An 18,167-nucleotide genomic window follows, 5' to 3' on the forward strand; every position below is an offset into this window, starting at 1 on the left:
AATAGTTAGCTCTCACATAAAATGAGGCATCTGAACTCTGTCTACTGTCTGCATGCAATGACCTATTCTACTTAGCTGGTACTGTAATTTATAGCCCCTTGAAAAAAGAAAGAATTCTTGGTGGTAGCTTGTTAATACTTAGAAAAATTCATAAGCATAAAATTGAGACTACAGATGTCAGACACTTAATGTAGCTTAATGAGTCACCTTCAATATATGTACCTCTGTCATCACAAAGACATTTCTCCAAGGAAAGTTATAGTCACATTGATCCATTTCTTGGCATTAACCCACATGTTCTTTGCATGGATAGCCACTGACTCAAGTATATGATGAAGCATGTTCTCTGTAGCATTCAGCTGGCCATGAAAGTGGAAACCAATTCCCAAAAGCACTCTAAAAATACTCCATTCTCTGACTCTGCCTTAAATACAGCATCATTCTCATTCATCCTTCTGATGATGTGTTAAACTGAGGTCCCATCTACCTGAGATGGTGGTAATTGAGGTAGATATAAAAGAACCCATGGCACTTATCAAAAAAAAAAGTAGGAGTAAGTTCCACAGTGCCTAAAGCAATTTTTTTCTAGTCAGTATGAGTGTCCCAAAAAAAGGGGATGCTGGCCTTTTGGGACTAACACAGTCAGCAATGAGTAAATAAATAAAAAAATATTTAATTATGTGAGCGCAGAACTCTGAAATACACAGCTACAAGACTGCATATCAGAACTGTTTTAAAATACATTTTCAAAAAGCATATTTATGCTTGATACCTCGTAGGTATCAGCTGTACCATGAGATGCAGGAAAGGGGTGATATTCTTTGTGTATTTGTATGAAAAATACTTTGGTTAAAAATCCATTAATGTTGCTGAGATTGTACTACAAGTCTATGGGCTCAGGCCAAGGGGGTAAAATTATGTGGAGAAAGTGATTATAACTTTGTGGTTTAGCTATTCCTTGTAAAGCTTATTTATGTGTGGCACATGTCGGTCATAACTCCAGACATTAGTGCATATTTGCCATAAGCTCTTAAGGCCACTTACCACCTTGCATATTTGTGGTGAGTGATTCAACTCCTGTAATCTCAGGCCATCATATAATTGGTGGCTGTAGCAAAGGGGTCAAACCCCATGGCCTGTGCACCTGACATATTTGGTGGCAGCAGTGGGATAGATTGTAAACTGGAATTATAATAGTCTGTGTATCCTGTCACACTGGATACAGATGTGCTGAACAGGACTGTTACCAGTACTAAGTCCTTTTTTTAGCAGAAGGGGTACTGTCTTCTCTTTAGACAATTCCCCCTGCCCCACTTAGTACTTATTGCTCCATCCAGCCAGTTTCCTGTGTATCTTACCAGCCATTTCCTTCCACATTCTCAGAAACCTCCTGTGTGGCACTCTGTCAAAGGTATTGTTGAGCACCAGGTATACCACACCCAGCTGGTCCCTGCTTCCGTCCAAATCATTTATTGTTTAATCCTATAACTGCATATATATCAACAAACAGGACTGATTACATGCTGATTATTGATCATTGGTCTTCTCCTTCCATATCATTTATTATTAAATCATATAACTGCATATATATATATATATATATATATATATATATATATATATATATATATATATATATCAACTAAAAAACTGATTGTGTTGATTATTGATCTATACAATCACTCGCTTCCAGGACTTTCAACCAGCCAGACTGCAGAATTGTTTCTGTAATGTTCCCAGAGATGGAAGTGAGGATGACTGACCTTTAACTGCATAACTCCTTTATGAGACTTATCCTTGTGCAATGGCATAATAAATCTACCAAACTGTCCTTTTACATCACAACAAGCCAATGAAAGGCAATATAGTCTCATCAGAGGTCTTCCAGATTGTTCCGCTCTATTCATTTTTCAGTTCTTAATTTGAGTTAATGCTCTAAATTTTAAAAGGTACATACAATCATTATAATAACTCTGATGAAGGCAATTAAATAACAGCATCATTTAGTAAATGTACCCCATCCTTGCAGAGAAAAAAATATGAAAATTATTTTGAAGACATATTTTCATTGTCATTTATTTATTTGTTCACATGATACTCAGTATTGTTTCTACACTTGTTTGCTATTCATTTACAATTGTGGTGATAAGTAAAGCGCACATCTGTTGTGGCTGTGCACATTTCTTCTTCTTTTACCTGCCATTTCTGTTGTTTTGAAAGTCCACTGTTTTAATTATTTTGTGTTAATGTAATGAAGGCGGAGACAGCAATCATGGATTCTAGAACTTAAGGGGCAATAACTGAACAATAATGAAAATATTCAGGCTTTATGAATATATATTTATGATTATTTCAGATGCAGAATGACATCTTAAAATGTCACACAAATACTGAATTTCTTCATGCACAAACTCAACCCAATTTTTGTTTCTTTCCAGCAGGGCTGCTGCAGTGATGACAATGATACAGAAAACACACCTTCTGAATACGATTATGACCCAAACACCACTACGGATTATGGCTCCTACATTACCATGTGTGAGAAATCAAATGTCCGGACCTTTAGATCAATATTCCTTCCTATTGTTTATTCCATCATTTGCTTCCTAGGCCTTCTTGGAAACATGCTTGTAATGATAACATTTCTTTACTTTAAAAGGCTGAAGACAATGACTGATGTGTATCTACTGAATCTGGCTGCAGCTGATATTTTATTTGTCCTAACACTTCCATTTTTGGCTACAAGTGTTGCAAAAGAATGGATTTTTGGAAACGTGTTTTGTAAAGTTGTACAATGCATCTACAAGTTGAGTTTCTTCAATGGCATGATACTGCTTATGCTCATAAGCATTGACCGCTACTTTGCAATTGTACAGGCAGCAACAGCACACCGTCACCGTGCCAGAACCAATTTCCTAGGAAAGATATCTTGCATTTTAGGCTGGGTTATATCATTCGTGCTTTCTACACCAGAACTGGCACGCAGTGGTGAAAAATTAATTGATGGTAAAAATCGATGTACTTACATCACAGAAAACTTCTTAGAATTTACTGGACGTGTACAAATACCACAAATGATTGTGGGTTTTGTAGTCCCCCTGTTTGTAATGTTATATTGTTATACTGTCATCATCAAAACATTGCTTCAGTCACGGAATTTTGAAAGAAATAAAGCCATCAAAGTTATTATTGCAGTGGTCCTTGTTTTCATATGTTTTCAGGTGCCATACAACAGCATTGTGCTACTAAAAACCATTGAATCTTTTAATGCAACCAACACAAACTGCAAATTCAGTAGAGAAGTGGATATTGCAGAAGATGTCACCTACAGTCTGGCCTGTGTCCGATGTTGCTTGAACCCATTTTTGTATGCCTTCATTGGTGTCAAGTTCCGCAATGATTTATTGAAGCTACTTAAAGAACTGGGATGCATGACACAAGAGCAGATGTTCAGATTATCAACCTTGAGAAAAAAACAAAGATCATCTTTTGCAACAGAAACAGATACCACCACTACATTTTCACCTTGAAACATATAAAGCTATTTAAATTAAGACTTGTTTTGAATATAATTTCTGTGGTAGAAATTTTTCAAAGCTCATGCATCAGTGCTGAAATTCTGTTTCTTCCAAGTGGAAAAATGCAGACTGAATGATGACCTTATGAAACTTTTAGCAGCTGCTAACCTTGAATCTCATGTGTCTCCTCTGTGATCATTCAACATCATTTGATTTGTGCAATGTGATTAAAGGTTTGATAATATTATAGAAGATTTTAAAACAAAATTTGGGAAATATTTTTGATGCTACATAAACATATTTTAAATACAGATGCATACACCTCATCAAGGTACCACATCACCACCTCCAAATTTCCTCTTAACACTCCACCCCTTCTAGTGCCAATCCTACCTCTCACTCATTGCCCAACTCCACTCTGGTGTTATGCTACATACATTTCAGTTTTTCAATACATCTTATGCAAATCAAATATAAAATTCAGTTGCTGAACTATACATTATATTAGAATTATGCATATAATTCCAACTGCAGATGAATCAGTATTGTTGATGGTTTCTGCCCATTGAGTGACCCTGCATAAACTGCATTCCTTTACATAAAAAATAAAGGATCTCAGTTATGGGTTACACAGTGGTGCAGTCGTTAGTATTACTACCCTGAAGTCCTTGGCTCACTGTTATGGTTCACAGCAGAGGTGCCTTCTGTGTGGAGTTTGCAGTACCTCCCTATGTCTGTGTGGGTTTTCACTGGATGCTGTAGTTACCGTTCATCTCTCAAGTACATGTCAATAACAGAATCCATTAAGAAAATAGATAATTGTCTAAAATGCCTGTAGATATGTGTGCAGTATACGAGTGAATGTGTATATGGTCCTTCAACCCATCCAGGCTCTATAGATATAGATATATATATATATATATATATATATATATATATATATATATATATATATATATATATATATATATATATAGTTCTAATGACATTTGTTGAGCCTATCATTGGTTGACATCTGTTTAGCTGACAAAATTTAGTAGACTAAACAGATGGTTGACAGGTCTGTGAAATTGCACAATCGTCAGGGTAGGGAAATATGCCCTATCCTTGAGATTGTGTGATCTCAGAGTTAGTATATATAATTAGTTAAGGGTGCACGGGGGCTTGCCTCCTAAAAAAATATGTTTTATATATTTTTTTCAGTTGAAGTTTTGTATGCACTGAGATTGTCAATTGAAGCATGTATAGTAGCTTGTTAACATTTGCAAAGGCAATGTTGGTGGTCGACTTTGTAAACGTCAATATTTGGGTGTTTCATTTAATTTCAGTACACCTATATAGATATATTTGTCTTGTGGCCATTGATTGCCAGGATAAACTCCAGTTCCCTTTGCAAACCAGAATAGATTAAAGCTGCTATAACAGAATGAATAAATGAAAATGAATGAATAAACTTGGGAACCAGCACTGTGCCTCCTTTGAAATGACAGAATAAATATCTTATGACAGAAAGAAGAAAAAGGAACTTAACAGAGTCCTATATGAACAGGCTAAAGACTGTGTCTTCTTGCATCTCTTTTCCAATTGTAAAAAGTACATTTCAGTTCAGGATATCCATGGGACTTTCAAAAACACCCAACGCAAGAACCATGGAACTTTCTTGGCTTGTATTATTTCTCACCCACTTCTGTGAATGTAGCCATTATTTTGTCTTTCTCTCCCTCCCTCTGCAATTTGTAATATATTCTACAGTACCAAAAACACAAAACCAGGAACTGCAAGACACCAACCATAAACAAATGTACACCAGTTCCGATAGAACACTCGAGTGATGTTGACAGTAATCCACATGGATGTATTGCATAAAAACAGTAGATTTATTGAGCGTGCTTTCATCTTAGAAACCAAGACTTCATCAGAAAACAGTTACACTTCAAAAACACAGTGCTTTTATACCCTTGAGCTAATGAAATAATTAATTAGCAATCAATTATACATCTCCCCTGTCATACTTAAAGCAGCATACCAATATTTCATGATTTTAAAATGTTTTAAAAACTACAAGTAAATGAAACTATAAAAATCCAATGAAATATGATACTAGTACATTATATATAAATTAATGACAATAATAATAAAATGTAATTTAATGCATACCATATACAGTAATAAGAATACAATATAGCTTTTCTACTTAAAAGGAAACATTTAAAGCTTAAATGAATGGTATTTTAATACAGGCATAATACTACGATTCATTAATACCTGGGGGGTTTGTATTCTACAGTACACTTCACTCTCCAAGATGTCTTCCTTTGACTTTAAAATGTACCTAACTCTGTTTTGTTTTTATGTCTTTGCTTTCTTCATTTGAACATTCTCTTTCCTATTGCTCACTTCCTTTCTTGGCATTCAGGGACTTAGCTAGTGACAGAAGGTAAAATCATCCCTGGTCCCTCAAGCGTTTCTGCCTTTATGTCAGATTATAACTCTTCCTGCTGGTAGAACCATAGAGGCCATCCTGCAGGCACTTCAAGCTGGAGATTCAAAATGGAATGAAAGATTTGGAGCCAAGTCTTGCATCTCAAAATACACTTAATCTACACCAAAGAAAATGTGGCAATGCATGCCCCATATTAGAACACAAGCATGGATCATGACATTCTCATTTTGTGGCAGATAGTGGCAATGTATCTGTAATGCCTTTTTGCACTGTTTTCTATGTTAGACTGAAGGTCAAATGGTGTAATTTTAGTGTTACCTGCCAATGACTTGCAATTTAGAAGTCCGGAGACTGGAGAGAAGGAAGGCAGTTGTGATGCCTACTTTGTTTTGGTCGGTAGTGCTCTCCCTACTGTCCTGTGTCATCCTCCCATTCACTCTGTCTGCCCTTACCCCCTATCCTTTCTGTTACTGACCACCATTACAATTCTCCTTCAGTGCACTTCTTTTACTAAAAATTTACCTACACTCCTCCTCCGTCGAGCTGCCTACTCGTATGTCTTCTAGTACTGTCTATTCTTTTTTTCTGCAGTTTTATAACTGCTCTGAACTTCACTTGGAAGTAAACTCACTAAGGTTATCTTAAGTTAACTGTGACCATGAGAAAGTGTTTGTCAAAGATTTTAATAAGAATTAAGAATATTCCTGTATGCAGACTTGATATTCTATGAAGAATCCAATGAATCAGATGTTTCTGTTAGCTGTACATTTTGCTAATTTATTCTGATAACTGAATAAGTGAGTCAGACTGAGAGTGTCTTCTTTTTAGGCAAAAACAATGAAATATGTAAACAAGAGTCACTTTAATATAATATTTAAAATAAGCAGCAAGTCAAAGCAACCAGTTAAGTGACAAAAAGGATAATCACCAAAACTGACTACAGCTGGATCCAGTTTGTAAGTGGTTACAGTGGCTAAAAAATTGTACTCACCTCGCACAAAGTGTTTCATCAGGCAACTGCAGCATAAGACGTAACATTGAGCACAGCTGGCAAGTATGTTTTTTAAGGTTCTCACCACCATAGTGACACTGAAGCACACACATTATTTCAGATGGATTCCTAGATCTATTTGCCCAGCTTAACTACAGCAGTTGAATGCATAGGATGAGATGGACATGAATTATAGGTGGAAAATTAGAAAAACAGGATTCTCGGTTATGTTCTTAAAAAGATGATGAAGAATGTGGGACAACAGAAACCCTAGATGTGCAATCTGTAAATAGGAAGGCACATGTCATAAGACCACTAATCTCTTTATCCAGCTGGTGCTGCAAGCCCATTGCAGTATAGATCCCAAACAGGAGATTATAGGATGAACCTGCATATTATATTTAGAGGTCTGAAGTCTCTCATTGTTGAGAAGTAAAGTGGAAGTAAGACAGGGAATCAGTCATATGACGACTACTTTTCCTTGTATCTCCCTAACTTTGTATTTAGGGTTTGATGTTATAGGATGTCTTGTGCATAGCAATCTATATGTGCATACATGTGTACATTTCTGTGTGTGTTTGTGTATATGTTTCTGAAATTTTGCCAGAGTGGAAGGAAACAGCATAAGGTCCAGCCAGACACCCAGCTATTTCAAATGGAAAACTGATTCATTTATTTCTGACATGGATGCTCCAAGAACTGATGGTGTCTAATAATAAAGGGTATGCAAGCTGTATTGGTTTGGTTTAAAAACAATTTATAGTCAGCTGCTTGTGACTAAACCACTCATATACTAATCGTATGTGCACAATGTGGACATTCTTTGAAGATGGCTAAAAGGTCATTTCTGCAATGCAAAATCAGCTGTATGTATATATCATGTAAATATTTGCTGAACTCTGCCCTCATTTACTGTTTGCAGTGAATGTTGTAACCATATTTGCAGTATATCTGTTCACAGTCTGTAGTCTTGCATGTCTGTCTACCATGTAAATATTTTCTGTTTACATTTGTTGTACAGGCTGCTTAACTGTTGTGTGTATTAATATGTGTAACTGTAACCATTAAGTGCTGTGAGCTTATGCATAATCTGTTACAGTATGTAAATATTTTGTTGTGTTTCACCCAAGATTTTCCCTGTAAAAGGACTTCTGCTATACAGGGCCTAGACAATAAATAAAATAAATGCCAATAAAAAACAAACTGGGTATTTGTCTCTGATGTTTGTTTTTCCAAATTTCTTGTTAATGGATTTTTAAGGTGATTATTTCCTCTTTATGCCTGACATGTCTGTTTCTTTATCATCCCGGGTGCTCTATTTATGTAATGACCTCTTTAAATGTTCTCATCTCATTCACATTCAGTTCCCCTCAGCTGTTCTCATTACCACACTTACTTATAGGTCTTTAACTGGAAATTCTGTTTCTGAGCATCTCCAGCTCACATTGCCACATCTCTTCTTTTCATTTTCTGGCAGTAAACTTGAATCACTTGAAGGATTACCCATACTCCTTTGGTCATACATATGTGCTCCCACATATACACCAACAAGGTTGACCAACACCATCTAGAGTGGTCATTCCCATGTCTTCCGTGCACTGGCAACTCACATCATGATGGCTCTCCACTCATGGTTTGTGGTTCCATCATTAAATGGTATGAGCTTAGGAGTAACCACTGTCCCTGCCTCCCTCCCCCCTCCCCGAATGGGCATGCTCATCTACCCTGCCTTTGCTACCCAGCACCTGAGTAGCTACTCAGACTTGGGATGATTGGATTGTAGTTAGGGCTTTATCCCAAGGCTCGTTTTATCAACATCTTTGCATATATGCTCTGCTTTAAGTGATAATTTGGTTCCCTTTTATATGGCTTGAAATCTTTCTGTTTTTCTTAATTTTTCTGCTATGTACAATGTTCAGTGAATTGCACAAATTATGTATAAGCTGAATTTGTAGTATCAATGCAAATCTTTCTGCTCTCTTTTGCTTTATGTTTCTACTCATTTCATGCTATTTATAAACTGCCAAATAAGCTGAAAATTAAAATTTCCTGCTTTTACATTAAATAGATTCTGAGAGTTATGAAATATATGTTACTTACCAAGTCTATATGTCAGAATTCAGACACCACCTTCTATGTAATCTCATACATATACTGTAAGAATTATTCTATTCTGTTTATTCCTTTGCATATTAATTAATTAACTGACTTATAGCGGGGGAGAAATCATCTACATCAGAATCCCTCCATATTAGAAAAGGCACAAACAAAGTGATGCATAATATAGTAGCAAATTACTATAAGATAAGATAGGATATGGTTCTATATGGACATTTAGTATAATGTTTAAGAGTAAACATTTCTTTTTTTTTGTATAGACATGAAAACAATTCTCATTGTAGCATTTTCTTATTTTGCACAAATTAGCTTAAGATGTGACATGTCTAGAGTAAATATCTCAAATTTCAACCTTGGGATGCACAATAACAAAATTGTGTTTCATTTCAAAGAAAGGTTAAATAGGTTTCCAGTATGGCACTCCTGCAAATAGACAAGCAGCTCTTTTTCCCTAAGCCAACATGGAAGGGAATTAGAAATTAAGCAACATAGCTGGCAAAATATAATCATCAGAAAATTTAAGTTGAGAGCTTGAGCAATTGGTGATATAGATAATGAACATGGGACTGAGAGGATATCTCTCGAAGGGGCATCAAAAGATTATATCCTTATTTGCAAATGATACATTGCTAACGTTAACACATTTAGATGAGGATTTTCCAAGTCTGTGGGAAATCTTGGCAGAATTTGAAAAGAGAAGGGGATAGAAGAATAATAAATGGAAATCTAAGGCTTTGGCACTATATTTTGAGCCGAGGAGTTACTTAAAAGAATACAGTTATTTGTGAGTTAAAGAGAAAATTAAATGTTTGGAAGTGTGGATTAAGGCAACAATGCAGGAACATTTTACAGAGAACTATTGAGTTAATATTTGAGAAGATAAATGAGATGTTGGGGAGATGGGTGGTGAGCTCATTAAATTTAGGTCAGACAGTGTTCAGGTACTTCAACTCTATGTTTTACCACTTGTGTTACATCTAGGGAAGGTGTTTTGGTGGCTTCCCTCAGTAGTTTACCTGAATAAACTTGAACAGGTACTAGGAAAGTTTTTTTTGTGGGGGGAGGTGGTAAACCTTAGGTGGGAAATTGTTTTAGTTGTAGGATGGGGGGTAGCGTAGGTGTGCTAGATGTTAAGTTATACTTGCAGGCATCCCTACTGTCTTTAGTGTTTAGATGTGTGAAGGCTCAGTATAAGGTCATATGGAAGAGGATAACCTGGGAGAAAAAGGGACAGCCTGGGTGGGTAGTAGATGTTGGCGACATATTTGATGTCCTACTTATTTACTTACTTACCTTTGTTGACGGAGTTAGTCCCACTAAGCTAATGGCCTTTTTTCAGAAGAAACCTAAGGTGGTATTTATTCTAGAGGGGGGAGTTTTGCCATGGCATCAGGGAATTTCCTCCACTCTTTGCAGCTGCTAGAATGTGCCAAAGGTCTCCTACAGCATCAAATAAGAGGCCTAATGGAAGCAGCAGCATGGGGGAGGAGAGAAAAGCTTTGGAGAGTTTGGAGGTGGACAGTGAGAATCTGCTGAAAAAATGATTTCATATGGAACTTCAAAATGTAAACAAGGATTCCTGTGTGGTGGATGTTACAAATGACAGCATTTAGCTGTCTCCATGGAGAAGGAAATAAGGACGTCTGTTGAAGTGGTGCAGGTGACAGAACTGGAGTCAGGAGAGCTTACAGAGGATGCTCTGTTAAAAATAACTGAGTTGGATGATCCAGGTGATAGTTCAGCAGTTTTGTGGGTTGAGGTGGCAGAAAACTTTTTTTGAAGTTCTAAGGATGGAAATTGTAGAAAAGGAACCAGGTGATATGACAGAAAGTAAAAAAGGAAAGCAGCAACAAACTGAGATGGTGCCTAGTTTTGTGGCAGCAGATAATACAGTAACTTAAACATATGCAGCAGTGACAGCAGGCAAAAAAGGAGAACAGACTGTAAGTAAAACTGTTTTAAAAAGAAGAAAAGACAAATTGTGAGACTAAGAACAAAAGTGCCACTATAATAGACAGATATTATGTATGGAACAATTTGGTAACTGTTCTGGGCTTCAAAGCTCAAGGCATTCTGTCTTTTATATATACTGGGACAGAGAATTTTTGTGGATTAACATTTGAAACTGATGGACTGATAATGACATTTTTGGAACTGTGTAACAATAAGAACAATTGTCTGTGGAACAATTATTTGTTTCTGAAAATAACTTAAATGTTAAAAAATGTTACTTTGGAGTTTAGAACTGATTAAATGGAAGACAATGTTAAAATGTAAGCAGGGTCTGTGCAAAACTGATGATAATACTGTAAAAGTTAGAGATAAGAGAAACTTATGGAATGGAGGGTGGAGGGTGAAAACTGTTTTGAAATGTATGACAGGTCATAGAAGGACATTAAAATATTCTGGCTGGCCTAAATCATATTTGTGGGGACTTGTCTCATTTAAATAATGATTGTGATAAGTGATAGGATCACCAGTGTGGTGAGAAAACACATATAGCAAGAAGGTGTGTGCCTTAATGTAGGTTGTATAAAAAGGAACACTTTGGATGAATTGTCAAGGGCAAGCAGTAAATACTTAAAAGGAAGGGGAAAAGAAAGAAAACATACATGAGTAAAGACAAGAGGCTGGGAGACAGGGTGAACGAGGTGAAGAAAAAGCTGCAGGAGAAGAAGAAGAAAAAAACATGGAGGGAAAAATGAGGAGAGAGAGAAAGTACATGCAGGAAGAGAGGTCAGGAGAAGGGATTGATAGTAATCATTTTTTTAAGTTCTAGCCAGTGAAAAATCTGATTCTGACCAGAAGTTGAGTAGTGGTAATAGGAGTAATGTTGATGTTGGGTGACATTTTTGGAAACATCATGGCAGCAGGAGAAGAAATCAGTGACAGTGACAATGACAATGGTTGGGATATTGGCTGCAACTCTGAATCGCTGGTTTAGATGTGGATTCAAGTTTTCAGTTTAGATGGACTCTGTTGATGTATTCAGCTAATGTTGCAATTTTTGAATTGATGCGTGTTCTGGACAGAGGGGTAAATACACGTTTTTCAATGGGTAAGTATCGTGTATTGATGGGTGCCTACAAAACTTGATCTGTGGAAGAAAAAATAGTAAAATGTATGGAACTGCTGCTGTTCAGAAATGCCATCCCAAATGCTCCCACCAGTGTATGCATGACTCAGTTAATGCTGGCTGCAAAGAGGGGAACTTTCAAGTTTTAACTCTTCTTGTTGCGCATGGTGCAGAAGTGAATGCCCAATATATAAATGGCTATACAATACTGACATGGGCAGTATACTGTGAACAGAAATCTGCAGTCTTAAAGTTTATTGAACTTGGAGCTCTTAAGACCCTGAAAATTAAAGCTGGAAAGACACCAGCAGAGATTGCGAGGAGGAAGCAAAATTCTGAGGTGTTTGCACTGCTTGCTGTGACTTCCAGTTCTTCAGTAAAACCTGAGAATGTTTCAAAAGAGGAAGCGATCTTCAGATACTTGAGCAGTATTCCTGGTATAGTGAAAGACAACAGTGAGAGTCTTTGGTGATCTGGTACTGTTTCTGCATGGCCTTGCCTTGGAGTCCCTAGCAGAGCTGCTGAAGGATAGTGAAATATCTTTAAGGTGCCTCCCGATGATGGGAAAATAAGACCTCAAAATGGTTGGCTTTACTGATCTAAAAGATCAAAAGAAGATTATGGATGCTGTTTAGGAGCTACAAGTAGAACATGTAAAGTTTAGAGAATTGCCTGAGTTAATGAATATTGAGACCAAGATGGACTTCTTGCATTTCTAATAAAGCTGAACAAGCAGTATGGTCATTTGATTCTTGCAGTACAAAATACATCAAACTAACTGCCTGAAGATGGAAGCATACTATTAGAATGTGATCTAATCTAGGACTTCTCATCAACTTTTGATGAAGTGTCACATGGCATTTAAAAAATAGGCAAAGAAACTGCAGGCTGAGCAAATGAATGCACCTGGCCATATTACATATCCACAAAGTGAGACTGGTCACAACTTTACGGGATAAAGAAAATTGCAGATGGATTTTTTTAAGAATTGGGCTTGTATTATTTTTTAATAGATTACATGGCTCAAAAATTAGTATATAAACTTGAATAACTTTGTGGTACTCCTCCAGTGTTATATGGTAACATTTCTCATTTGTTTGACATCCTTTAAATATATTACTTGTAATATAATATTTTAGTTTAAATTTTGCTTTGAAAAGTGTTTGCTTAAAATAATAATAGTAAAACAGCTTTGTAATTCTTTCTGGAATATTTCCAGAACTCTGCACATATATTAAAATATTACTGTTTATTTCTTTCTGTACTTTTAAGCTGACAAATCATTCTGAATATGTAACAAAAAAGCAAGTTTCTACTTCACTAAGTGGTCTACAAAAAGGGCATAGTTGTACTATTACCTTCTTGCTCTGAACAGATAATAAATACTAAAATTGACAGTCAAAAACATGATTCTCAAGATCAATGATTATTTGTACATAAATCCGGTAAAAATAGTGATTTGGGAAAATAAGAAATAAAATTTTAAAAATATTTCCCTTATACCTAAAAAGAAATAAAATCAACAATTTTAGAATACTTTCAGTAAATGTGCACAATATTATTAACACTGTAAGACTGATTGGGATACTGGAATGGTGTGCTAAATGTAATGTGGATGTTATTCTGTTAGAGAAATAAGATTTGTGGCAAGCGAAGAAAGACTGCAAACAGGAAAAATGAAGGGTGGAAATATAATATGGAACTTAGGAAGTGAACATTGTTCTGGAGGTGTTGTATTATGTTAAAAAAGAACAGTGCATATATAACTAGCAAGGAATGAGAGAATCTGTTTCACAAAATATTAGACTATTTGGTAGTTAACATGAAAATTATAATTGTTATTTAAGGGAAAATATAAAAAGGGAAAGATGTAAAAAGAAAAACACATTAAATGATAAAATGTGGTAAATTAGCTGTGTGGAATAAAATTCATTGGATTTATAGAAGGGGAACTTGGATCTGAAACTGATTATTTAGTATTTTTGGAAGGCTTTGGGGATAGCAAATGGTGATGGAGTTGTAACAATTTTTTCAGACCATTTAGCAATATGGATGGAGGTGATTGAAGAAAGGGAGTATATTAAAATATGAAAGGGAATAAAAAGAATGCATGAAAAATTATGGGATGAAACTGAAGAATTTGAAGTATTACAGTTACGAAAGGCTCATACAACCATGAAGGATTTCAATAAAACTGGTATGAATGTTGGACTGAATTTAAAAAAAACCCAGCATAAAAGTGTTTTCTTTTAATGGCAGCATGATATAAGAAATGAAGCGATAGTGAAGAATGGGAAAATGTATAGAAATGTATCAGAGAATTTAAAGACTGATACAACACAGTACTATGATATGGAAAAAAAAGTATATAAAATAAATCAAGAAAAAAATTAAGGCATTACTGTTTAGTTACTGTGGTGGTGGTGCTGCGGTGGCGTTGTCGCCTCACAGTTAGATGTTGCCCGTTTGATTCTCAGAGCGTCTTCTGTGTGGCGACATGCGTGAATGGGTGTTCCTTCATTGAAGGTTGTGCGTTAGGCCTGGCAAGCCAGCACGTAAAAATCTACTGCCAATCATTAGCGGACCGGAGTTTTGCTGTGGCGACCCCTAACCGGGAAAAGCCGAAAGATACAAACAAATAAACTGTTTAGGCAGAGATATTATTTACGAGGGAGAAAGGAGGAGGTGTCTGCATATTTGGGAAAAACAGTAAAGGATGACATTAGTATAATGAGAGAAATGAAAAATGTAAAAGGAGATGTAAAAAGAACAAGAGCAAGTTATGAGTATTGCAGTATAGCATGTGGAAAATATGTATAAGAGTAAAAAGACGGAAAGTAAAAGAGAATGAAAAGTACCTTGTGACTCCACAGTGTTTTTATCTTTGGCTCAGAGAATGGTAAATAAAAAAAAGTCCAGAATGAGATAAGAAAGAATCTGAAATATAAATTACTATTAGTGAATTGGATGAAGTACTTGGGAAAGTAAGTGTTGATTCAGTATCAGTGTATGGAATGTACAAGAAATGAATGAGTTGGGAAGGAGAGTGTTTTGTAAATGTACTGAATAAATGGTTGAAGGAAGGGTTTGTTTATGGCTGAGTTACATAGTGGGATATTAACATTTATACAGAAGAAACATTAGAATAGTAAAATAAAAATTTGGAGACTCATCACAAATTATAATGTTTTATGAGAATAATACGGAGGAGAATGGAAGGAAGGAATAATGAGGGATATTATGGAAGAAAGCAAATGTGGAATAAAATGGAAGGGATGTCAAGAATTCTTACTGGTTGTATGAGAAACTGTAGATGTTATTATAAGTAAAAGGGAGGTTTTGGAACTTAAGACAGATGATAGACCTGTCAGGCTGTAGGTGGGCTAAACAGTAACTTTAATAAAATACGATAAAAACAAGATAAGCGCTTTCACATCAAAGCAAGGTGCTTCTTCAGATCCATCTAAAAACAACTGAAGCAGCAATAAATACTAATGCATAAGATCGTGATCGTAATACAGGTTTTAAAGATACAAACTCATTGAGGCCCTTCCCTTTAACAGCTTGTGAGGTCCAAATCCATTTAATCTCAATACATTCAGTAGTTGTTCTCGGATCACCTGCTCTCATATTATCTCTAACAATTTCTAGCACCATAAACTTGATGTTGTGCTCAGGGCCAGACCCCAAAACATGTTTAGCTAAAGCATTTTTAGCATCTCCTTTTTGAATACTATATAAATGTTCTTTTATCTGGTCTCTCAAGCACCTGTTGGTCTTACCAACATAAAATGACTGACACATTTCACAAACAGACAAATAAACAATATCAGTGGCACTACAATCAACATACAACTTGAAATCAAAAGCATGCTCTAAATCAGGATGAAAAAACTGAGAATCGGCTCTAACATATTTACAAACATTATAATTCCTGCATGGAAATGTACCAAATCTATTAGATGTAACTTTATTCACTTTAAAAACAGACTTATAGCAAAGCATCTTCTTAAGAGATTTCCCATTCTTAAATGTAAAACGTGGATGCTTTCCTAAGAGCTCCTTACATTTAACATTAGACATTAAAATTCTCCAGTGTTTCCTAATAATATCACAAATATATTTAGCATCAGCTGTATAAGTGGTACACATTCTAAGACACTGAGCTCCATCATTAACTGACAAAACAGGGATGTCAGTCTCAGAAAGAAAGGGCCTGGTTCTAGTCTCCCTATTGAGTACAGCCTCATTTTGTACCCATGAGACTTCCTCAGATTCATAACCCCTACCAATAACGCCTGAAGATAAAGTATCAAAATGTGTATACATATCACTATACCTCGTGTGCAGGCATGCGGATCTAAAAAATTGACCCTTCAGGAAATTCTGCTTCAAATGTTTAGGGTGCATGCTATTAGCATGTAATAAATTATTCCTTTTACATGGTTTTGAATAAATAGATATGTCTATGCCAGTAGGTGTTCTCATAACAGAAACATCAAGAAATTCTATAGCTATGTCAGAATATTTATATGTGAACTTAAGAAAAGTAGTTGTAGTCTCCAAATATGCTATAAACTGACCAAGTGTCTCAATTGTACCAGCCCAAACAAAAAACATATCATTAACAAACCGTCCATAGAGCAGAACATTATTCAGATACCTATTCTTGTCACTAAACACAGATTCTTGCTCCCAGTATGCCAGAATGATATTGGCATAACTGTTCGCACATATTGTGCCCATTGCCACACCAGTGTGTTGTACATAATACTTGTCTGCAAAAATAAAAGCATTGTGCTCTAGAATAATTTCTAAGCGTAATCATACCAAATTAATCTTCTGGTTACCAAAATTTGAATGATGACACAGAAAAAGCCTGACATATTCAAGTCCAGTATCATTAGGTATAACAGTAAATAAAGAGACAATGTCCATTGTGACAAAATAAAAGTGTTCAACAGCATTAGTCATCTTCCAGCCACATAACCTTTTTAAAAACTGTTTAGAATCACTAAGAAAAGTTTCTACTTCATTGAGTAAAGGGTGCAGTTGTTTTTCTACATAAGTAGCTAGGGGCTCAGTTACCCAGACCCTGCCTGACACAATGGGTCTCATAGGCGGGTCTCTGGAATTTTTATGTCTCTTTGGTGGCCCATAGGGTATAACAGGATGCTGAACCAAAAAATAATCAAAAAGCACTTTACTAAGACATCCATCAAGTAAGATCTCATTCAGCAAATTATGAACCCTACTAATCAAATTAAACACGTCTACCTTTGTGCGTTCAATATAGGTGCCGGTATCACTAAGCATAATCAACATACTAGCCATATAATGGGAATCATCTATCAAGACAATTCCACCACCCTTGTCTGTGGAATGGAATGAAGGAAGGATGAGGGATATTATGGAAGAAAGCAGATATGGATTAAAATGGAAGGGGTGTCAAGAATTGTTGCTGGTTGTATGAGAAACTGTAGATGTTATTATAAGTAAAAGGGGGGATTTGGAACTTAAGACAGATGATCTTGGCAAGACATTCGACAGAGTAGAACACAATGCTTTGTTGGATGTTTTGCAGAAGTATGGAATAGGTAATAGAAGTAGGAGAGTGTGTATGTCAGCATATCGAAATAATAGAATGAAAGTGTTAGAGAATGGTTGGCTGAGCAAAAAAATATGCATGGTGTGGTATAAGACAGGGGTGTCCCATGAGCTGAATATTGTTGGCACTGGTAATTAATATAATATTGAGGGATGTAGCTTATAAAATGAAAGATACTAGATATGTGTTGGAAAAGGATGTGGTGATTCCAGAAGTTCTGACATATATAGACATTAAGTGTCTTTGCTAGGGATCAAATTTGGGAAAAATTATGTACTTATGATGCAATGGGAGAGTTTGATAGAAGAAAGGAAAGATATTTGTCTTATGCTAAAGTTATATACATTAGCATTATGGAAAAAGGCTTATTTGGTAAATTCTGTATTAATGGGAAAATAGCATATAAGTCAAAT

At 35.8% G+C, this 18,167-nt stretch overlaps 1 protein-coding gene and 1 pseudogene across 2 annotated transcripts in view; both read left to right on the top strand.

Annotated features, from left to right (window-relative positions):
- CCR7 (C-C motif chemokine receptor 7) overlaps window positions 1-4,401 on the top strand; it is a 115,175-nt gene extending 110,774 nt beyond the window's left edge. Inside the window, exon 3 of one of the 2 annotated variants that reach the window (XM_044055004.1) lies at window positions 2,439-4,401. In XM_044055004.1, the coding sequence (XP_043910939.1) occupies window positions 2,439-3,530 (1,092 nt within the window). In that variant the 3' untranslated portion in view covers window positions 3,531-4,401. The remainder of the gene's footprint in view (window positions 1-2,438) is intronic. The other variant, XM_044055005.1, reaches the window with a different exon arrangement.
- Window positions 4,402-12,001: 7,600 nt separating this feature from the next.
- LOC122788012 lies at window positions 12,002-12,924 on the top strand (annotated as a pseudogene).
- Window positions 12,925-18,167: the final 5,243 nt, after the last annotated feature.

The sequence above is a fragment of the Protopterus annectens genome, chromosome 13.part0 (assembly GCF_019279795.1).
Source record: "Protopterus annectens isolate FY-2018-M chromosome 13.part0, PAN1.0, whole genome shotgun sequence".
Lineage (NCBI taxonomy): Eukaryota > Metazoa > Chordata > Ceratodontiformes > Protopteridae > Protopterus > Protopterus annectens.